At 41.0% G+C, this 23,980-nt stretch overlaps 1 protein-coding gene across 2 annotated transcripts in view; it reads right to left on the bottom strand.

Moving 5' to 3' along the window:
* LOC120316073 (PDZ domain-containing protein 2-like) overlaps positions 1-23,980 on the bottom strand; it is a 55,865-nt gene that overhangs the window by 6,533 nt on the left and 25,352 nt on the right. The window contains exons 10-17 of one of the 2 annotated variants that reach the window (XM_039361256.1): positions 22,530-22,633; positions 20,239-20,410; positions 17,974-18,773; positions 16,316-16,460; positions 11,539-15,022; positions 9,051-9,168; positions 3,015-3,116; positions 235-499 (exon numbers count right to left, since the gene is read on the bottom strand). In XM_039361256.1, coding sequence (XP_039217190.1) covers positions 235-499; positions 3,015-3,116; positions 9,051-9,168; positions 11,539-15,022; positions 16,316-16,460; positions 17,974-18,773; positions 20,239-20,410; positions 22,530-22,633 — 5,190 coding nt within the window. The remainder of the gene's footprint in view (positions 1-234; positions 500-3,014; positions 3,117-9,050; positions 9,169-11,538; positions 15,023-16,315; positions 16,461-17,973; positions 18,774-20,238; positions 20,411-22,529; positions 22,634-23,980) is intronic. The other variant, XM_039361257.1, reaches the window with a different exon arrangement.

The following is a 23,980-nucleotide window of genomic DNA, read 5'->3' as shown; positions in this document are numbered from 1 at the left end:
TTGGCCTGAGATATCTAAGCATCTTCCTATTTTTCAAATGATTATTTGGATACTAAAGGAGTCCAATTGACAGTTGAATGTATTTTCATATTTTCACTTACTCCATCCCAAAATTTATAATTAGAGTATGAATCTTATGGGGGCAGCTCTCCCCGCCACCACTACGATTTCTTGAGAGAGTAGAAGGGTGGATGAATTCATTTCAAACACTGCCGAATCTGTATTGTACAGTACCTGCTTCACTTCCCGTGGCTGCATCCACCAAAGTTGGCCTATCAGAAGTAGGCATCTCATTGCTCTGAGGAGGCCTCCTTCCTCTGTCTTTCTCCTTTTTGATGACCACGATGGCATATTTATGGAGCCTGGCCTGATGGAGCGCATTGAGGACATCCCCATGGACAGAACCCGCCAAACAAGTGCCATTGATAGAAAGAATTAGGTCACCACGGTGAATTTTCCCTTCCTGGGAAGCCACCCCTTTGGAAAACACCCGATGGACCTTCAAGAAGACACATTACGATGAAGATTGTCAGTGGATCAAAGAACTGTTAGCAGATTTAAAAGATTCTCCTTTTTCCCAGTTTAACTAACTGATTTGTGTGTGCCTTCGAGTCAGTCTTTACTCTTGGCAACTGCTTGGACAAGACCCTGCAGTGTTCTTAGCAAGATTTCAGAAGTAGTTTGCCATTATCTGCTTCTTAGGGCTGAGAGACAGTGACTGGCCCAAAGTTACTCAGCTGGCTTTGTGCCCAAGGTGAGACTAGAACTCCTGGTCTCCTGGTTTCTATAAATCTTCACATGAACAGAAGTTCAGTAATGGTGCCTTTTGGACTGTTGGAAAACATGTGAGACAATATCCAAATTCACAGAATCTGGCTCGTTATTAAGAATACCAGCTGTAGCATTTTATTTGTCAATTACTATGAAACATAAAACACACAACCCAGAGCAAAGCAACTGTTCAAGATACGAAGGCATGTTGAATTATCAGCTGATTAAAAATGAAGGCCAATCAATCTACTGTATATGTAAATTGGCAGCTCAATTTATTAGGAAATACTTCCCTGATACATAGATTTTGGAACCCAACCATGATGTATTTCAGAAGGCTAAGAAAAGGTAAAAGTAAAAGTTTCCCACGTCTAGTCGTGTTCAACTCTAGGGCATGGTGCTCATCTCTGTTTCTTGGCCAAGGGGACCAGCGTTGTCCGAAGACATTTTCCGTGGTCATGTGGCCAGCATGGTTATATGCCAAACATGCATGGAATGCTGTTACCTTCCCACCAAAGTGGTACCTATTAATCTACTCACATTTGCGTATTTTCGAACTGCTAGGTGAGCAGGAGCTGGGGTAAGGAACAGGGGCTCACCCTTTTGTGTGGTGCTCAGGTCTCGAACCCAGGCTGTCAGCTTTCCATCTGATAAGCTCAGAGTCTTTAACCTCTGAGCCATTGCGTCCTCTATGAAGGTTAGGAAGGAATGGACTAAATAACTGGAGCTACCTAAAGGCCAGTCTAGGCTAGTGTTCTGTCCTTGGAGAAGTTTCCAAGCCAGGCATAATACAGAGAGTAAAGGAATGTGTTCTCTTGCCCAAAAGGTACCAATGATAGGTACCAATGAAACAGACCAACCCATGCTACACAATGTAGTTGAATCTGATCATGTGAGCCAAGTCTCTGTGGAAGTTGATGGAAAGATAATATAGCCCTGTGTAGGAATGTCAGCCAAACTCAGAAACAAACGCTTCTAATGTTTAAAACAGATGCTTCTTGTAATATTTTGAGCCAAATTTCCAAGACATATACATACTTTTTGGAAGATGATTTTGAGCGGCCTAGGCAAGGGGGTGCACTTTGGGTTAACAAGATCCTTTGCTCCACAAAAATAATGCTCTTTGCCTTGTCCAAGAGCAGAAATTATGCAATTTGCCCCCAGGCTGGTTTGCAGAATTCTCCATATACTTCTAGCAAAGGCAAATACCAGAAGAAATCTCCAAATAATAAGCAAAGTAACATAGCAGTTTCACTTCACTCACAGCTTCAAAAAATTTCACCCAATGCTTCATTAAAGCCAAATCCCCCTTTGACACAGTCCTAGTTTTAGTGTCCCAGCAGGTGGCAGCATTTAGCTGACCTTGCCTGACTTTGAGAAGCTAAGCCGGGTTGGACTGGTTTAGTATTTGGATGGGAAACACCTGAAAGTCCCAGGGCTGATGGAGAAGTTGTAAAACACCAGAAAGGAGACAATGGCAAACCACTGAACTTAACTTGAGAAAGGCTTTGCCTTCAGTCTCAAGGTATCTCAAGGTATTCATCTCTACCACTGAAGAATTTGTTTCTGTAAAAGGCAGGGAATCACTCAGGAAAAACACACAGAAATCATAGGCAAGTTGCACTGAAACTCCTAAGTGGACTATAAATAAAGACAAAATGAATTCAGATTCACCCCAAACTAAGTTGGGCCTAAAGACTGTAGCTGAGCAAACATAAAATCATCTAAGTGTATAGAGAAACGAAGCGAATTCAATAAATAAATTTGGATTGTATAAGTAAGATTCCATTTGATATTGCCAAAAATCCAATGATCCTAAAACATTGCTGTAGGTGAGTAGTTGCAGTTCATATAAGCCACAAATGTTTAACTAATGTGTTTCCTACAGCTCTTTTAAAAAGTTTTTTCAGGTCCCAGTAGAAAGACTGGGTTTGGGAATCCTGGAATACAAAGCATATGTATTATAGGGCTCGGATGGAGCTAATGTCAGGATTTCCAGTCGCTAAGATATGTGTGAGCCTATCACGGATACTTATCTTGGCAAACTTGTGTGCATCAGAGTTTATCTGGCATGCAAGCCCACTTGCCTCTCTGATAGCATCAACAGATGGGATACAAAATGAAGCAAGCAAACTTTCACAATAGGATTGTACAGCTAACTCATGACTTGATAAATGAGTTCTCGATCTAATTTCCAGCTGGCTTTGCAACCCACTTAGAAGAAAGATGCAGTCGCCACTTACGATGATTGATTTTTGTTCCAGGTCTATTCCTCCAGCGACGCTAAATCCCAGGCCAGAACCTTCCTCTTTATTCAAGACTACAAAATAAATATCTTCCTTGCTCTGATCCCCCCCCCAAAAGGAGGGAGAGGAAGGGAAGGGAGGGGGAGGGAGAAAGGAGACAAGACAAAATATCCAAAGATTAAAACCGTTGAAAGAATACACCCCACAATTAACACAAAATGCCTGCAAGATGAATCTAACTTTTTGCTTAAAATAGCTACAATTTCAGAAATTAAAAGTTTTTAACTTGGAAAGCCTAAAGAAGACAGTTGTGTTTATTTAATGTCACCAAAATAGTACAAGGACCCAAGGAAACGACAGCTTAGTTTAAACTGCCCCTTCCAGAGTTCAAGTCTGGAATTAATTTTTAGTGCCCAGGCACATCCATCCATCAAGTTAGTAGTAAAAGGAAAAGTGTCATCTGCACACGTAGCCCAACCTCTAAGCTCACCAAGCAGAAAAGCAGAAATGGACTGACAGGCACATGTGGATTACATAAAGCTCATGAGCAAAACATGTGTCCAGCCATTCGTTTTGAATTGTGGAGGTGCCTCACGTTGTTCGGGCTCACCCTGTGCATAAAACTGAAAGTCTTGGATTGGGACGTGATGATGGGAACCCCCCTTCATTATGAATTGAGCTACCTCATCTCTAAGCAATTTAAAGCACCTCACAGAAGAAATCAAACTGTTTGAAGGCATTCCTGTCTCCGCTAACCATTGGTGCTATGAAACAATCAACAGAGGACCTTTTCCAGGTTTATGAAAGGCAAGGTGAATAAGTGGAGACTAGGGTCTTTTCGCCGAAAAGTACCCAATTTATGGAAACCTCTGTCCATGGAAATTCACCTGTTTCTAACTTTAGGTAAAGACCTACATCTTCTCCTAGTCCAGGGGTAGGCAGCCTTGGCTCTTTTATGACTCGTGGACTTCAACTCCCAGAATTCCTGAGCCAGCATGGCTCAGCTTGGAAACCTTTCCCTTTCCCTCTACACGGCTGGCTCAGGAATTCTGGGAGTTGAAGTCTATGAGTTATAAAAGAGCCAAGGTTGCCTACCCCTGTCCTAGTTTTTAATTTTAGGTCAATATTTGACTATTTTCAGTACTGTTGTATAGAAGAGCAGGCTATTATTCAAAAGCAGTTTCACTTTCCCGGAAAACATTTCTGCTGGCGTGCAGTGCAAACACTAGTGCACTCCCAAACCTGTGATACAGAAGAATGCAAACAGGGGACAGGAACAATGAAAACTGGATGTCGTGACTTGACAAAGCAACACCTTTGTTGTTGTTTTTTTTATTGTTCTTTGTTACATTAAGTCCAATCTGGAACACTTGTGTTGACATGGGGAGGAAGCGGGGGGTATAAAAATACTAAAATTCAGGTACTAGCTTTGACATAGTTCAGTGTTTCCCAAACTTGACAATTTTAAGGCATGAGGACTTCAACTCCCAGAATTCCACAGCCAGCAACGCTAGCTGTGGAATTCTGGGAGTTGAAGTCCACATGCCTTAAAATTGTCAAGTTTGGGAAACACTGACATAGTTCAATACAAAGACTTCTATTACAGAAGCAGTTCAGCCAGACCAGATAGTGTTTAATTTGAATCCTAATTGCCAGAAATGTGGCAGAATCTGCTAAATATGAAGTAGGCAAATTTTTGTTGTCCAGAAGCCATGCATTTTTCTTTTCAGGTGGATAGCTTGTATTTTGGTGTTTCACTAAACATTTTTTTAAAAAATGTGTTAAGATACTCTGATGGCTCATGTAATTTCTTTAGTTTGTTTCTTGTTCAAAATATTGCTATTTAATACTCAAAAACAACTCAGAATCCGTGAAAATTGAGATGGTAGACAGATAAATAAATTATACAAATAAAAACTGTTGGAAACTTATTAGTAAATTTCAGTGGGACAGAAATACAGAATTTTGAGGGAGAAAAAAAAATGGTGCCAATGAACCTTGATTTGATAATTGGTCAGTTCCCCATTAAAAACTAGATACCTTATGGCCTTTCTATTCTCTCTATATACAGATTTTGATAGATCCCAAACAAAAAGTTCCATTTTTTATTTTTTAATAGCAGAGAATGAGCCAAGCACGAAACCAAGACAACAAATAAAGATTTATTGGCCTACGTTTCCTCAGAAGAAAGACAAGATGATGAAAAATTAGAAAACTTCTGAGAATCATCTTGCTCTGCACTTAAAGCACAAGTTCTGAATTGCATAATATTTTCCAGCTCCCGTGCCACTTTGGACTTAATAGCAGATGTGAGGAAATATGCAGACATGGCCCATTTTCCAAAAAGCATTGAGTTTCATAAATATTTGAGTTCTTGGACTTTTACAAACTGGCATGAATAAACAATTTTTCTCGAGACCCATGTCAAAATACCTAAAATGACTCTGGATTATTCTTGACTGAGAACATAATCCAGTCTTGGTATTTTGGCAAGATGTGCCAAGCTCACCTGAGTCAATCAAACTTGCTTTAACCAGATACTGGAATAAAACCAAGGAATTGTGGGAAGTCTCCTGCTCAAAGAATTATTCATATATGAACCCTCAAACTGTACTCTGCAGAAAAGTCATCAAACAGCATAAGCATTTTATTACCCTATGACAGTGATGGCGAACCTTTTAGAGACTGAGTGCCCAAACTGCAACCCAAAACCCACTTATGTATCGCCGGGTGGGCGTGGCCCATTGGGTGGGCATGGCTGCAGTGGTCACAGCAGACTGGGTGGGTGTGTCCAAGGTGGGCGTGGTCACCTCGATGTTGCTCGTGGGGAGAAATGCCTGTGGGGGCCGGGCAGGGTTGGGGGAGATCCAAGGGGTCTCTGGCAGGTGGGGCAGTGGGCAGGAGGCTCGTCCTGCAGGGTGAGGCGAGGCAGGGCGGGGGTGCCATTGTCGCAGGGCAAGGCGAGGCAGGGGCCGGGGCAGCTGCTGCCTGATACCATCGGCCCCGGCACACAGAAGCCAGCGAGCGCATGGGGGCCGACAGTGTCTGTCAGCAGCCACAGCCTGCCGGCTCCTCGACTGGTGCACTCTGGGGCTCTGCAGCCCACCACCAGCAGTTCAGAGAAGCTGCCTCTCAGCTGGACAGCCGGCCGATAGCTGAGGAGGCAATGCAGTGGGTCATGTCCAGGAAAAGGAGAGCATGCGAGGCCAGGAGGGATGGGACGGGGGGGAGGGAAACCAGCTGTGCTGGGATGCATCCAGCCATGTGGGACCGGCAAGTTAGCGGGTGGCTAGTTGAAGAGGGATGGTTGCCATCTCCGGAGCATGATGCGCGTGCCCACCGAGAGGGCTCTGAGTGCTGCCTCTGACACGCGTGCCATAGGTTCGCCACCACTGCCCTCTGAAGAGAGACTGAAGGAACTGGACATGGTTAGCTGTGACAAAAAAAAAAAAAGACTGTGGAGAAATACTATTTCAGAAAAACTTTTTAAAATATCACACAAAGCCTGCTGTCTCTTGTTCCAGATGTGCAGAACACAGAGCAATGGACTAATGTTACAAGAATACAGATGGTTATAGAAGGCCGGATAAAAACTTCTTAAAAGTTAAGAACAGTTTGATAGGAAAACCAGTTATGAAAAGAGTAGTGGATTCTCCTTTGTTGGATATCATCAAATGAAGACATCCAACAGATTCTTACTTTCAGGAAGGGATTGTTTCTGATGGCCTAATTGCAACCTCTGAATTCTCAGATTCACTGAATTTGCACAATGATACAAACTCAGTGGGTGTTAAGTCCAGTTTTGGCAGACAGCACTTTGGTTGTTTCCACAATTTATATTTTTAAAATATTTTTGTATTTCCTTTTTCCTTTCTCCCCTTTGCACAATTTCCTCCCATGCAGAGAGGAGAGATTACTGAAACTAGCTATCTTTTCTGAACCTGCTGACAAAATACTTTCCAAAGAAGTGCTAACTGCTGGTTAACAAGCCCAGCTCTGTGACCTTAGTTAATTAGCACCCTCAGCTGGCTTGCACTGCTGCCTGAAACTGGCAAGACCCTAATCAGTTTCACCCTAAAGGCTTTCCTTTGCTTAAGTGGCTTCCAGTTCCAGCACAATAAGCAAAGAGCCTGGGCTAAGGCATTCCATGTGTATTCCCCATTGTGTGTCTACTTACTTGTCTTATAATCTCTTCCTCTCCAACGAGTGTAAATACAAATATGAATTTCCCCTTGTTAGTGATCTCAGAGCCAAGGTGAGGACTCCAAATGGCGGGAGAGTGGAGAAAAAAGAGCTATAAGATTTACTCCTTTTCTCCACCTTCCTTGTGTTTAAGAAGCCTTCCTCCCTGTTTCAGCTCAGATGCTGATGCTGTAAGTTTGTTTAGGGGAAATTTCTTAATAAACTCCTTTCAAGATTTACTACCATCCTGGCATCATTCTTTTGTATCCCTCTTGCAAATAGAATTGCATAGAAATTCTTTATTGGCCAAGTGTGATGTCTCCAGTGCAGAAATTCTTAGTCTATGTGCAAAACAGCAAAGTAGTCCTCAACTTACAACAGTTCATTTAGTGAGGGTTCAAAATTACAACGGCACTAAAAAAAAAAAAAGTGACATGACCATCTTTCACACTTATGACTGTTCCAGCATCCCAATGGTCACGTGATCAAAATTTAGACACTTAACATCTGACTCATATTTGTGATGGTTGCCATGTCCCAGATTCATGTGATCCCCTTTTGCGACCATTGGACAAGCCAAGTCAATGGGGAAGCCAGATTCACTTAACAACCATGTTACTAACTTAACAACTGCAGTGATTCACTTAGCAACTGTGGCAAGAAAGGTGGTAAAATGAGGCAAAACTCATTTAACAAATGTCTCACTTAGCAACAGGGGCTTCAATCGTGGTCGTGAGTCAAGGACTACCTGTAAATGATAATCATAATAACAAAGGATAATAATCATAACATTGATACCAACAGAGAAGGTAGTGGAACTTTTGCAAACATGCACATACATTTATAAGCATTTAAAGGTAGATTGGTAACTGCGGCGGTTCCACACCAAAGGTTTTGTGCAAGTCTAATTTGGGGATCAGAATCAATTGATGTCTGACTTCATTCTGATTTGCTGAGAATCTCAGTGAAATTGTTTTTCTTAGGATAACTGCAGCTCTGCAGCCCTCCTGAGCAGCTTCATCTTCCCCTTGGTGGCAATTCCTTCTCACCCACTTCCAGATTCCTGGCTTCATACCTTCCCAGGACTGTCCAACCTCACTTACCATACAGTAATTTTGTGGCCTTGTCTCTTTCTCTATAAATGGTTTCATATTCATCTTCTCCCAATCCACTCGTCATAACAGCATTTAAACAAGATCATTGCTACTAGTTTCAAAACTGTTTTCATCTTCACAGCTCACAAGGGGATTTAAATGCAATAATGGGATTGTAGAAAAAGGACTGCAAAGCCTCTGAGAGATATCAATGCTTTTGTTGTGGTTTTATATATTCATGTTTTTAATTTTCTTAACTGTGAATATATATATATATATATATATATATATATATATATATATATATATATACACACACACACACACACACACACACACACACACACACAAACATAGCTTCCCAAACACAGCAACCCTTCTGAATTTTTTTTTTTAATTATAAAACACAGAGAAATATATCTATTGAAAACATGGATGCGCGGAAGAGAATTTTATTTTAGATTTGTGTCAATGGAAGAAAGTATTTCTGTTACTATACGATGGATGATAGCTTGGGACAAGCCACTGATTGAATTACAATCTCCTCTTGATGAGATGAAGGGAAAGTTGAGGAACATATAACGGACCCATTGTGTACTTAGCATCTTCTCTTTGTTGTGAGGCTAAGCAGAACCAAAGGTGTTAGCAGGCTGCTTTCCAGCAGCTTTTCAAGGGATTGGGGGGGCGGCGGAGATGTATACACACTCACACACCCACATATATATACCCACGTGTGTAGCTGTACATCTAGGCTTACCTCTGCTTGTGCTTTGATTTCCTGAAGCAAAGAAGAAACATCGTTTTTTGTTGTCACCGAAGATAAAACAGACTGCAATTTCTGCTGATCCAGAGAGGAAACCAACAATTCATCCAAGCTAAAATACAACATATGCAAAATTGACATTGGATGAGACTGAAGAAAGAAGACTGCCTGGTTTAATATTAGCACATAATATCTCCACTGCCTATTTATAAATGTGAAAAGGACCAGGAAATATAATTTGTAATACCCAACCAAATCTGATCCATAAAGAAAAAGGCACTGAAATTCTAGTGCAGATATTAAGACTTTGATTCTCTTCATGGTGATACATTGTCAAGGAAAAGGGAAAACAAAGAACACATAAAAAGTGCTTTAACACTTTAATGAAAGAAATGCAACAACGATAAAAGAAAATATATGTCATTATAACAACATTTAAATTCTCTATATACTTTTCTAATGCAAATATTATTCAAGTATGTAGCTATTTCTAGTACATTTATACAATTAATCTTTTCATGTGTTCGTTTTCTTCTCTTTGGCAATGCATTTTTCACCATCACTATTATTTCTCTTATTAATTAAAGAGCAATAAAAAAATTAAAAGAGACTTTGCCTCCCTTTATATATTCTTTCCTTACAAAAACAAGGACTCTCCTGAAATATTCCTGATCAAACAGGTTTGGAAATGATTCTCTTTTTTCCTTCTGCTGCTAATTCTAAGAATGCAGTTAAGAACAAAAGATAATCCTTTGAGGAATTAGGTAGAAAACTGAAGCCACCCTCTCCTTTCTGTCCCTTCTATTTCTGTTCCATGTATCTAGATCAGTGGTTCTCAACCTGTGGGTCGGGACCCCATTTGGGGTCGAACGACCATTTCACGGGGGTCGCCAAACAACGCAGTCCGCCATTTTCCCCCCCTTTTCCTTAGCTGTGCTACTCCCTTTTATTCTATTGGCTTTTGAAAGCCAATAGAATAGACTCTCTTGAATAGAGTCTAATTCTATTGGCTTTCAAAAGCCAATAGGAATTGTCCAGGCTGTCTCTGCCCTGCTGAGCCGCCAAAAGTCCCATTCTGCAAACGGTGCTGCACCAGTTGAGTAGTCCTCGACTTACGACCGGTTGGGGGTCGCGGCATTAAAAAGGTTGAGAACCACTGTTCTATTGGCTTTCAAAAGCCAATAGGAATTGTCCAGGCTGTCTCTGCCCTGCTGAGCCCGCCAAAAGTCCCATTCTGCAAACGGTGCTGCACCAGTTGAGTAGTCCTCGACTTACGACTGGTTGAGTAATCCTCGACTTACGACCGGTTGGGGGGTCGCGGCATTAAAAAGGTTGAGAACCACTGATCTAAAGGAATGATGGTGAAAATACGGTTTTGAACCTTGAAAAGTCTGAATTAACAGACGATTAAAATAGGAAGTCGCAAAAGGAGTAAGGCCCATGGTGGAATCTGTTGCAATTTAATTTACAAGAAACTAGACTGGGAAATCAAGGGAAGAAAAGGAGAAAATTGATAGCAAAATGAAGAGAAAATTGCATAAATGGTAAAGGTGCCTTTGGAGAGGAAAATAGACAGGTAGTCCTTGACCTGATTATTGGGGTCAGAATTTCCATTGCTAAGCAAGGCAGTTGTTAAGTAAGTCACGCCTGATTTTATAACCTTTGTGCAACAGTTATTAAGAAAGTGGTTGCAGTTGTTAAGTGAATCAGGTGGCTGTTAAGCGAATCTGGCTTCTCCCATTGACTTTGCTTATCAGCTGAGAAAGTCACAAATGGGGATCACATGACCTGGGACAGTGCAACCGTCGTAAACACATGCCAATTGCCAAGCATCCTAATTTTGATCATGCAACCATGGCGATCCTGCAACAGTCGTAAGTGCAAGGACCAGTGGTAAGTCACTTTTCCCAGTGCTGTGTAACTTTGAGTGGTTGCTAAATGAACAGTTGTAAGTCGAGGACTACCTGTACTGGAGGTCAGTCAGGAGGGACTATATGGCAACTCATTCTGCAAGAGTGAAAAAAAATATAATGGGGTCCTGGTTGGAGGATACAGTTTCAATAAACTTTACTTGAAGTTTTTTTTTAAGTATCTAAGTTTGCAATTCTCAGAGCTCTGAAATGCCTGAGCACTCCTAGTAAAATATCTGGAGCTGAGAATTTGTTGACTCAGGTCTTGGGGAGCGTTTGATGCTTTGATCAAACCCTTGGCTTTCACAGAGTTTTGACATTAAGAACAAAACTATACAGATGGAAAGAAAACATACAACTTTGCCGACTTGCCTACTATTGCAACATCCCATTTTTCTTGGTGCAAAACTCAAATAGATTGGATGCAGAATTTGTGTATTTTAATGCAAAGTACACAAACCAGGGCAAATCTTTTTGACTCTTTCCTCCACCCATGAAATATGTACTTTCAAGTTTTAAATCTTTGTCGGCTCCTAGTACAGAGCTAATATTAAGAAAACATTAAAACTAACCTGATAGACCAGCTTTTCCCCGAGTTCAGTTTATTCAGACTGCCATCGTACTGTAGCCCTTCCTCATCAGATGTTGATCCAGGAGTTCCAGAGCCACTATTCCAAGGACTGGTTTCTTTTGAATGTTGCCTGCTTGTCATGCCAGGACTGGATAATCCTGAACATTCATTCAGCCTGGAAACATTTTCAATGGGAGCATCAAGGGATCTCACAACAGTGGGAAGATGCAACTCAGTTTTGATGGGTGAAGGTTGAGACTCCACAGAGAAGTCCTCACTGCAGAGCTTATCAAGATCTGGCATGCTGAGAGCTCTCAGCTCCCGGAGTTTGGAACGAGACAAGGGCATGTGTCTAATATGACCCCCTGAGGCTCTGCTTCTTCGGACATTGGTGGCAGATGGTGGTAAGCTACCTGGTTCATCCAAAGCAAGTCTTCCACTCTTCTCCAACTGACCATCATCTTTGCTGCTCTTGGGAAAATTCTGCGGCACGTTTGTTAATGTCGAACTGGTTGAAGATCTGGTGATCCTTGGAGAAGTTGGAACTTCGCTTCCACAGTACGAACTCAAGCTCCGTCGCAGGGCCTGGACCGCATCGTTTACGCTGGTCGCTGAAACGGCAGACAATCTTTGGCCAACAGGCAATTTAGAGTTGAGGGAGGTGGAGTGGAGGTCTATGGATTTGACCATAGGCCTATCAAAATTAGCCAGATTCTCAAACGATTTAATTCTCTGCTTTACAGAAAAAGAAGAAACGGGATCATGTGGCCAATTGAGTTCATAGTAATAATAATTCCTTCTGCCTTTTTTCAGTTTTTGCGCAACGGGACTGCCATCGTCGCTGTTTGATTTCAGGATGCCGGCAGATGTGGCTTTTGCATCCTGATTGCTCAGACTGAGGTGGACAATTTCCAGCAGGCCCAACTCTGAGTCAGAAGGGTTTGCACTCGAAACATTACCTAAGATCTCCTGGACACAATGCGCTGGTTGATCTCTATCCCTGCTGTCTTCCCGTAAATGACTGGATAATTGTGCTGGCACTGAATAGGTCCTTGTCACAGGTTTTAACGCTCTGAGAGCATCTTCCTTGTGGAAAGTGCTCTGCCAACAATCCAGTGTTTCGCTTCTGAGTTGACTGGTCTTACTGTCATCTTCTTTCTTCTCTAGGGGCAAATCAGGAATTAATGAGGAGGAAGAGGAGGACGAGGAAGATAACCTTACTTCAATGAAAGTGCGCTGAATTTCCTGACTGGGCTGCTCTTGCCGAGCAGGGGGATAAATAAAGCAAGAAGACTCCTTTTTAAAAAGCCCTGCATTGTCAGACTGTAATGGCTTCATTTCCAATCCATCAGGATTCAAACTCAGACTCATCCCCCTGTTTTCAGTTCTATCATTCGGGCCACAAGCCTTGGATGTGGCTTCAGAAGGTGAATTTGACTGAGAAGGGCTGTCTCTTGTTGGACAATGATCTGCGCTAGCTCTCCCCCATTTTTCATTGCTCATAACCTCCCACTTGGTGACCTGTGCTTCTTTTTCCACTTTAGGTGATCCTGATGTTCCGGCCCTGCCAAATTTTGATTTGATCATGGATTTATCTTTATTTTTCATAATGCTGCTCTCACCGTTCAACACAGGCAGAGTGGATGTCTGAGCCCCCAGTAAAGGGGCCTGATCTTCCTCCTGCTGCTGAAATATCTTAGAACCCATAGAGAGACTCCTGCTGGGCGGTTCCAGATGGGTGGCTAAGTTATGGAGTGAGGAACCTTTCTTTGAAAGGAGCCTGGGTGAACTTTGGGCAGGGAGAGTTATCTTTTTTTGATCAGCGCCCTCGGCTTTGGCAGGAGCAGTGCCAAGAGCATCAGAATGAGCCCTGGATTTATTTTTAATATTAAGAGCCTTTCCTTTAGGCCCTGCTTTGTTTTGCTGATTATTTGAAAGAGTTTCCACCGTACTCTTTTGCGGAGTGCCTTTAGTTTCATGATGTAATTTAGGGGAAGAAGAGGGACTGTATGGAACACTAAAGCCCTTGCACTGAGCAGAATTCGAAGTTTTGGTACTTGAGAGTTTCGAGATAACAGTGTTGGCTTTTTCAGTCTTTCCTAGTAAATTGTGAGCAGAAGAGACTCTGCCCAAATGTTTTGGTTTGGTCAAAAGGGGAGATTTGGGACTGTTGACTATTTTTTGTATTGCAGTCTTCATAGTATAGCTGTCTGTTCTTCTTAACTGGGATGGAGCACTGGTTCCTTTTCCCGTCACAGCAGAAGGACTACCAAGTACATTGCTTCCACAGTCCGTCACTAAATCGTTTTCTACCTGCAACTGTTGGGGTTTTTCCAGTTCATCTTGGCCTAGCATGTTGTCTTCCCAACTACTGATATTTTCTGTTGGACAGGAATGTATTTCTGGCACAGAATGTTTACATATTTCCATTAAATTTTCTTGGTTCTGCAGGCTACTTCCTCCTTTACTCCTTGAACAACCATTCTCAGTGGAAGAGCAGACTGGCCTGTCCTGCTCCAAATTGTCTACCCCTTGTGGAGAAACATCTGGAGAAGATTGAAAAGCTGTTGATGGAACCATATGTTCTGCACTGGAGTTTTTTGAGAAGTGCGATTTTTCTAATGTAAATTTTCCATGGGATGTTTCCGGTGAATCTATTTCTGTTTTGCTTTCTGCCTGCAAACAGTTGTTCAAAGAATGGTAAATTGGTGGATGATGAGATGATTTTATGGGAGATGTGTCCAGCTGGTTTTGAATACAATGTTGGTCATAATTCAGACTGCAAATTTCTATTTGCTCCTCATCTGATTCAACTAGTTTATGGGTTACCAAAGGATTATCACAAACAGATAGTAAGAGTGATGAACTGTCTCCGGGATTCTCGGCTAAGGATTCTGTGTCTGAACTAGAATCTTCTGCAGCAGCGTACATAGATTTTGGAATAGTGTTGCTTTTCGTTTCAATTTCAGTCAAATGGTCATCACTAAGGCTGCTAAAATTCCTTGAATAGGTATTCAGACAGCTTTGGTTTACAGTTAAAATTTTGCTTGCATTAATGGAATCCAGGACAGAAAAAACCAAGGTCTCTTGTGTATTAGTAACAGAATTTGCAGCTCTCCCTACAAGATCGTTTTTAATTATATTTGATACAGAATTCGGCTGAGCTTCTTCTGCCACCACAAAACTATTTTCCTTGGTATGTCTGTTCTTGACTAATAAACAGTTACCATCTTTTTCTTCTGGGGAATTCATTTTGCCAGAGAAGTCATCAATCTCTTCTAATAGTACCACAGAAGCGTCTTGTATAGAGTGGATTTCTGAGGGATCTGCTGGTACCACCTTAGTGTTAGCATCAGACACCAATCCTGTCCTTTCTGCCATACAATCCAGAGGAGATTCCAAAGGTTCTTTCTCATATGCAAAGCTGCTTTCTTCTTTCATCACAATAACACTGCTTGATTCTTTCTGAACTGTCTCGTCTGCCTCTGAAGACACAAAGAGATTTGTAAATCTGTTAAAGGCTGCATACAGAACCAATGAAACAATTCCATCCTCCTACTTACACAATTATTAAAACTTTACCTAGCTTTTAATTTTAGAGGTTCAGCTGGATTCAGCAATGATTAGGATGTTGGAGAGTTAAGCTTTATTAATTATCTAATTATCACCATCTTTCCAGATACAATTCAGCACGCTGGTTAGGACCTTTAAAACTTTCACATTCTGGTCTAAATATAGATAGTCCTTGACTTAGAATCATCTGTTTAGCTGTTCAAAGTTATAATGACACTAAAAAAAGTGACTTACAACTGGCCATCACACTTATGATGTTGCAGCATCCCCAACATCATGTGATAAAAATGTGGGTGCTTGGCAACTGGCATTTATTCAGTGGCACCATCCTGGGGTGATGTGATTGCCATTTGTGACCTTCCTAGTCAGCTTCTGACAAGTAGAACCAATGGGGGAAGTTGGATTCACTTGATGATTGTGTCATTTGTTTAACAACGTCTTACGTAGCAATGGAAATTCTGACCCCAATTGTGGTCATAAGTGGAGGTCTACCTGTATATTCAACCAATTAAGAACAGCTAGACAGGCTTCATTATGAATCCTTCCTCTTCCGAAGCATGTTAACATACATACACAAATTATCTCAGAAACTATTCCCTACTACTTTTTCATCTGAGACTCTTTAGCCCAAATTTTCTCAGTTGGGGGACAAAAAAAAGTGCTTTTATTTTCATGATTTTTAGTGGATTTTAACATTTGGTAGATTTCAATTTTTTAGTAAATATTTTCTTTGTATATATTGAATCCTTCTCTTGGTTTTCAATTATTTCTGAGGAAAAAAGCAGGATACCCCTATTTCAAAAATAACAAATCTCTCCCAGAATTCAAGGTTATTAATTATGCCAGTAGCGAGCATCATTTTGGTTGCATCTAGATTTTACTGTCTGCAAAAGGAAAGGTTACTTCCATCACTAAATGCCTTTTGATTGTGGAGGCTACAAACTCCTCAGCTATGCCAAACCTGCACTGCTAGATGGCTGTAATTTATGCTGTGCCTGTCTACTAAACTTAAGCTGTATCCTCAAGTCATGTGGTTGTTTTAAGTGAGTCAGATCTGGCCGCTACAGCATGAATGACAGTAAACTATGGAATGCTTTGGCTCCTGTCTAGTTTTGTGATTTCTTAAAAAGTCTTTAATTAGTTCAGGAACACCTATATACATCTGCCCATTGACCACAGAACAGAAAAAGAAGACAAAATCTTACGCAAAATGGCTTTCTGGATGTCCAGTGTAATGGAGGTGGGAAGATGTCTTACATATTGACAAGCTTCCTCATAAGAGAATCCACGGATGGGGATACCATTGATAGAAAGGATCTCATCTCTCGGGACCATCCTTCCCATGGATGCCTGTTAAGAATGCATTTATTAATACAGTACTGTCATAGCCTCACAATTTCGGGATGCGGAATAACATGAAGATGAAGCTCAATTGCTTCACCAAGAAATGGGGAATGCATTCTATATTCAGGGTCCTTCCAGCAAGAGGATGGAGCCTTTTTGTCATCCTCTGAACCAGAGGAACCACCAACTTCTTAACCTGGCAAAAGTCTAAGATGGCAAAATCAAGTTGAGGTAATCTCTACCATGGGACAAAATTGTCTGTCCTGTAGGAGGCTTCCATTGGCTTTAGTCTGCTGCTGTCTCTTAGGAAGAGACTTAGCTATCAGGAGTCACTTAAAGCTCTTTATGAACCCGTTTCTGCCTTTCTACAAGCCAACTTTGTTCGTCGCACCTGACTTGCCTATCTTATCTACCTAGAGTACTAAGCTACATTGATTGGATTTCAATCAGTTATAGTGGGATTGGCTTCCTTTGCAACATGTGCTTCAGGGAACACAATATACAGGACAGAATCACTGCAATGTTTGTAAAGTCCTAGAAATATTGGGTTTTTTTTTAATACTCCTCCTTTTTTTTACAGCAATTGCATAACGGTAATCTATTATTTACATTTCCCCCCTTATTCTTCTTTAGAATATATGTCCTTATAGCCCCGTTATGTCCTAGAAACATTGTTAACAGGGAAGTGTGCAAATACTGTAGTAAGACACCTTGGTGGCTGGAATACCACCTGGGGAGGCAATGCAGACCACTCCCTGCAACATTTTGTCAGGTCTCCTCAAACATTCCCTCACATTTTAGCCATGGAGTAAAACTCATTCTTCTAATGCAAAAGAGTGAGTTGCCTTTACACCCAAACATAGTTGTTGGATTTTATGCCATGTAATATTTAAGCACTGTTTTGCTATGCAATTCTGTAATATAATGCAAATAATAGTAACTGCCTTGTTGAGTCAGATTACAGCCAAAGGGATGTCTCCAAGAAGCTCAGATACAGAAACAGGATTTTCCTATTTGTTCCCATTGCAGAAATTCCCTTCTGAAGCCATCTATACCATCATTTATAGAATTTTTGCTATCGACTTAACAAATTAAACTTGGCTTCCCAAAAGATGATTTCATCTTGAAAATAATCTGAAAATCCCTGAATGGCAGTATAGTTGTTCTTTCTTGTCAACAAGCTGCATACCTTTTAAAATGTAATACATTCTGTTTCTAAATGAGTTCAGTTTTTGTAAAGTGAGCAATATTTACTAATTCCTTTTACAGTATGGTTCCTTTTACAATAGTGTGATTTCCTTACCCTGAGAATTTTAAGTCAGTAGGGTGGGGAAGCAGGGCTAAATCAATTCATTAATTGCCCATTTAGCAAAGGGTACGTACAGTGGAGGCATGAGGCAAGACTCTCAAAATTAACATTTGTCCTGAGGCTACTATGTCTGTTTCTTGCAGGATCTCAACTTCCCCTCTGAATTGAAATTCTATTAGGGATAATAAAGAGAAAGACATTTTTTTTTACCCTTTCAGCTGCTCCGCCTGGTTGCAAGCCTGTTATGACGATGCGCAAAGGGTTGGCATGAATTTCAAGATCCAGGCCAAAGGACTCGTTTTCATTCCGAGATAAAGTAATTGATTCCACGTGGCCCTGCTCTAGGGGACTCTCTTGGGCTTCATTCTTCTGGATAGATGGAAGGACCTTCCCACTGGCTCTGCTGCAAGCACCATGTTCCTCGTTCTTGGGCCTTGGGATTCCATGGTATTCAATACTCATCAGGCTTTTCACTCGAGTGACGGCTTTATGTTCTAGCTTAGGAGACCTCTTAGATTCTAGCTGTTCCTCTCGAAAGTCCTTCACATTCAAGTAGCCTGGATGAAGCTCTGGAAGATGATGAAGTTCTTTATCGAGAAGAAAAGGGGTGTCTGGTGTATGCTCCCCAGGGCTCTCGTTCAGATTCCCAGAGCTGGTGGCAGCTAAGTCACTGTAGGTATTTGTTGCAGATTCTCTCTCCTGCCTGGTATCTCCATTTTGTGCTGAAGGAGCTGCAGTGGAAATACTACAGTCATTGTCTCCTTTCCTTTGACCTTTTGACTTCGATCCTCTTTGGAAACAGACTCCATCTTGTTTGGTAAAGTCATCCTCATCACTCACATCTCCATCATAAAAGGCAATCCTTCTCTGTCTTTGGAAAGCAGACTGGGTCCCTTTGGGGCTGTCGCTAAAACTAACATGCCGAGCAGCTGTCTCCCTTGGCTTGCTGTGAGGACCAGGTGAGCCACTGCCAACAGCTGGTGAACTGCACAGACTGGAATCTTTGGCAGCTAAGAATAAACTCATGTTATAGAATTTGTCAATATTATCACAGAATGCAGTGACTTGATCTATCACCATTTTCCATATTGCCCTCTGTTCTTACTATTCTCTCCTATAAAAATAATAAATGACTTTGTAAAAAAAAAAAAAGATAGAAAACTAGAGTGGAAGGCATCTTTTTAGCAGTAGTAACCACCCAGATGGTTTGTGCTTAAGGCAGAACTAGAACTCATAAGTCTCCTGGTTTGTAGCCTAGTGCCTTAACCACTGCACCAAACTAGTTCTTTTTTATATATAAACAAGTTTTATTGGTTTTTTAATTTTTACATCAGAGTGCTCAAGAAACACCGTGGTGATGGGGTAATCAGTCATCCAAAAACAAAGTCATACATATATAACTCAAATTAATTCATTAAAAGTTCCCTCTCTATTTCCCTCAGATAGTATAACATATTTAGATTAATCCATTTCTACATGAAATTCAATCAGTCAAAACAATCATCAATAACATTACATCTATGTAAATCCAAATCCTGTTTTTAAGCTTTACTAATTTACAATTACCATATTCCAATTTAGTCTTGAATAAACATATTATTAGCACTTTGGGTATCTCTTCTACAATACACATAGTATTCCGACAGTAACATTCTAATATTTCCACATATATTCTATTTCTTAGTCTAATAGATCATTGATTGATACCATTTCTTCTCTTATCACAAATCTCTCCTATTCTTCTTCCATTACAAAATATTTATCCTACTTAAAATAATAATATTACTCTACTCTATTTTAGGTATATAATCTATCAGTCAATCTATTTCTATAGAAAAAATAGGTAAAATTTAAATCTCGTCCAAGTAATTATTATATCTAAAACAAGCATATTGTTACACAAAATATCATCTTGCTAACTTCACATACTCAGTTAATTGTTAAATCAGTCCAGATCTCTAAAGCCTTTTTAAGTAAAATTTTAAATCACATTTTAAAATCTAACTCTAGCTTTCTTTCTGTGCCAGACCAGTTTCTACACCAAACTAGTTCTAACCCACACCCTCTCTCATTCTGTTTCTCTCTCTATATATAATAGTTTTTATTCATTTTTATTTGCATGCATTTTCACTGAGTTATTTATACATATGCTCTACCCTGCTGCTGTTTTTTTAAAATTATCTTTTAAATAATTCCGCAATCTATTCAGGTAACTCCGGTTATTGAACGGATTAAGTATAGTATGCTGTAGAGCAGAGGTGTGGAACTATGGCCCCTTTATGACTTGTGGACTTCAACTCCCAGAATTCCTGAGCCAGCATGGCTGACTCAGGAATTCTGGGAGTTGAAGTCCACAAGTCATAAAAGGGCCACAGTTCCCCACCCCTGCCGTAGAGTGAAATAGAGTGAAATTCTACCCAATTGTATGCAGTTTGAGAAGGGCAATAACGTTGGAAGCTTTGCCATGACTCCTACCTGGAAGGCCAGAAGAAAGAAAACTCTCTTCTAGGGAACTGCTCCTACTCTTGGGTCGAAACTGCTCTTCATCACTGGATCCAGTCACTGTAGTCTCCGAGAGGGACAATTGGCTTGCCCCATCTTGTAAGAAGTATTGGGAAAGCTCCGTTTCAGAATTGATGGAGCTCTGCTGAAATAAATACAGAAAGAGAAAATGGGATGTCGCAGCAATCAGTCCCCAAGATGGAAGATCCTACATGCTACAAGTTCCTGCTCTCTTTCCTATTGTTTTGCTTGCTCATTCCTTGGTTCATTCCTTTGGATCAGAGTTTCTGAAGCTTGGAGACTTTAAGATGCGTGGACGTCAACTCCCAGAATTCCTCTAGATTGGTATAGGTCGGGGTAGGCAACCTTGGCTTTTTATGACTCGTGGACTTCAGCTCCCAGAATTCCTAAGCCAGCCATGCTGGCTCAGGAATTCTGGGAGTTGAAGTCCACGAGTCATAAAAGAGCCAAGGTTGCCTACCCTTGGTATAGGTAGTCCTCGACTTACGTTCATTTAGTCACCGTTCAAAGTTACAACGGCACTGGAAAAAAGTGCCTTATGACCATCTTTCACACTTATAACCATTCCAGCATCCCCGTGGTCATGTGATTGAAATTCAGACGCTTGGCCACTGACTTGTATTTATGACGGTTGCCGTGTCCCAGGGTCATGTGATCACCAGTTTCAGCTTTCTGACAAGCAAAGTCAATGGGGAAGCCAGATTCACTTAACAATCAGGTTACTAACAACTACAGTGGTTTACTTAACAACTGTGGCAAGAAAATCATAAAATGAGGCACAACTGACTTAACAAATGTTTCATTTAGCGACAGAAATTTTGGGCTCAATAGTGGTCATAAGTAGAGGACTTCCTTTAGTTCATTATATACCGGCTGAGGAATTCTGGGAATTGGCATTCACCCATCTTAAAGTTTGCCAAGATTCAGAAACATTGATTTAGATTCTGCCACTCTTTTTACCACCATTTCATTCGTTTTCTAAATTATTCAGTTTTATAATAGTAGTAAAGTTGGAAGGGACCTTGGAGGTCATCTAGTCCAACCCCCTGCTCGGGCAGGAAACCCTACACCATTTCGGACAAGTGGCTGTCCAGTCTCTTCTTAAAAACTTCCAGTGTTGGAGCATTTACTGCTTCTGGAGGCAGGCTGTTCCACTGATTAATTGTTCTCACTGTCAGGAAGTTTCTCCTTAGTTCTAGGTTGCTTCTCTCCTTGATTAGTTTCCACCCGTTGCTTCTTGTCCTGCCTTCAGGTGCTTTGGAAAATAGCTTAATTCCCTCTTCTTTATGGCAGCCCCTGAGATATTGGAATACTGCTATCATGTCCCCCCTTGTCCTTCTCTTCGTTAAACTAGACATACCCAATTCTAGCAACCGTTCCTTATATGTTTTAGCTTTAACATACTACTGCTGCTCAAAATAAGCCTATATATATATATATATATATATATATATATATATATATATATATATATATATATATATATATATATATATAAAGTCTGGTGATGGGCTACTTGTCCTAGGAAAAGGAGTCCCGTTCTAATTAACAGCATGAAACAAAGAAAAAGCTGGAAACAAAAAATGAAAAACGACTTAGCAATTGCTCCTTAATGTGGAAAAGTCTGGCTTTTCAACTGAATTCAACGCTTTGTCAGCCTTCTCCCTGAACACATGAAAGCTTTAAAAAAAAAAAAAGAGAGAGGGCAGAGAGCAAGAACGAGAATGCAGGCTCTACAATCTCTATTTCTGACCCTGATACGTTTTGCAGAAAAGGACCTTGTGTATTTACTGGAACGTGCCCAGAAACTTTTAGACAGACAAGATGACCTTCAGGGACTTTACTATTTGATGTATTGAAGGTAAGAATGGGAAGAGGGACTCAGCTCTGTCATGCATGGGAACTTCCTGGCAGGTGTTGTGTTCGTAGGTGTACTTTCCTCTTGTGAGAACGCAACCTCTGAAACACTCTTGACAAAAGAAATCCCTGGTGGGACAATACAACCAATGAGAAAATCCACCCTCCCCTGTATCTGTTCCCCTGCTTCTCCCCTCCTTGCTCTATCTACAAGAAAAGAAACAGAAGAATCACCAGACCTTCTATGGCTTGAAGGACACCCATGGATGTGTGTGTGTGTGTGTGTGTGTGTGTGTGTGTGTGTGCAAGGGACTCCCATTTTTTTCTAAGCAACAGGACCCCCCCCCCCCTCTTTAAAGTTTTTTGGTGGAATTCAATAGGTTTACCCGACTCGCCGGCTCCAAGAAACGTTTCATTGTCCAGCTCAGGGGCGAGGAAGCTTCTGTCTGTTTAGACTTCACGCCTGGAGATGGACTTTTTGGCAGGTTTCCTGTTAAAAACAATTGGGTTCGGCAAAGAAGACGTTAGCTTGTGAAGTAACATGTCCACAGGCCCTCCACATTTGACTTTACTGGGAGGGAAGGCTGGCTTCTCATTGTCTTTCTAGAAATGACTGCACAGTTCACTCGCTGACTTGCACAGAGAGAGTAGCACAGAGATCACAGCTAGCACAATATGAGCTTGTGGCTGTTCAAACCCGAAGGAAAATTAGGCCCCTTTGAATTCTAACTCTACCCAAGAGGATTTCAGGGTTGGATCAGTTCCTCCAAAGAGTCTAGAGTCTGATGATGCTGGCTAGCCAAGAAAGTTTTCTCCTCCAGGACAGCCACCATCAACAAAGCCAACAGCGCAGAACAAAGGGAAGCCAGGGCTAAAGACAGATGAGGCATTCCTTTCCTCCATTTCCTATTGCTGCACTGACCACATTTTTTCCCCCTTGGCAGTAAGAACAGAAAGAGACAATATTGGCCATGAAAAACTGGAGTACTTCAGCTACGTTCAGCCAGCCAGCTCTATTGCTATACCAGTGAATTGCTCTTTGACGAGTCCAAACTGAGCAGGCTTCTCAACTGTGCAGCACAAAAAGTATCATAAAAATTGCAGCATGAAAAGAAAATAATATCTTTTCTGTTAGGTTTGGAGGAAAATTCCTTTTTGCTCTACACTCAGAAGCAGCAACAACAGCAGCAGCAGAAGAATGCACCATGAGTCATTTTGAGCCAATCTAGTTTTAGGAGACTTTGGTCCACCATGACTGGATTTTCATATTAGCACAGGGGTCTTCAAACTTGGCCCTTTTATGACTTGTGGACTTCAATTCCCAGAATTCCTCAGCCAGTGTGCCTAGCTGAGGAATTCTGGGAGTTGAAGTTCACAAGTCATAAATGGCCACGTTTGAAGACCCCTGTATTAGCAAATAGGAGTGTTACCCTAGTTCAGGGATGCTCAGTCTAAAATGTCAGTATTACATGCTGCCTCCATAACCAATCGCTGATCTTCATGTGACAATTTTTCGTTTTTAATGTGACTAAAAGGGGACTCTATTGAAGCCAGGTGGCATTATCATGTTAACTGGATTTTTTTATTTTGTTAGCCTTATCAGCCAAAGAAAAGTTCAAATATACGCAAAAGAAATAAATGATTCGCAAACCTCAGAACTGATAAGCATAAGAATAAAGAAAAATTAGGGATAGAAAATATGTTATAAGGAAACCTTCCAGAATTTGTAGCCATATTTAATGTCAGTTAAATCAGATTTAGTTCTGTCCCTATTCACTTCCTCATCAGTTAAAGAACCGGAGGCTAAAACATATAAGGAACGGTTGCTGGAATTGGA

The sequence above is a fragment of the Crotalus tigris genome, unplaced genomic scaffold (assembly GCF_016545835.1).
Source record: "Crotalus tigris isolate CLP2741 ecotype Arizona unplaced genomic scaffold, ASM1654583v1 scf7180000019225.73910, whole genome shotgun sequence".
Lineage (NCBI taxonomy): Eukaryota > Metazoa > Chordata > Lepidosauria > Squamata > Viperidae > Crotalus > Crotalus tigris.
The sequence above is the reverse complement of the archived record's forward strand: the minus strand, read 5'-3'. Positions and strand labels throughout refer to the sequence as shown.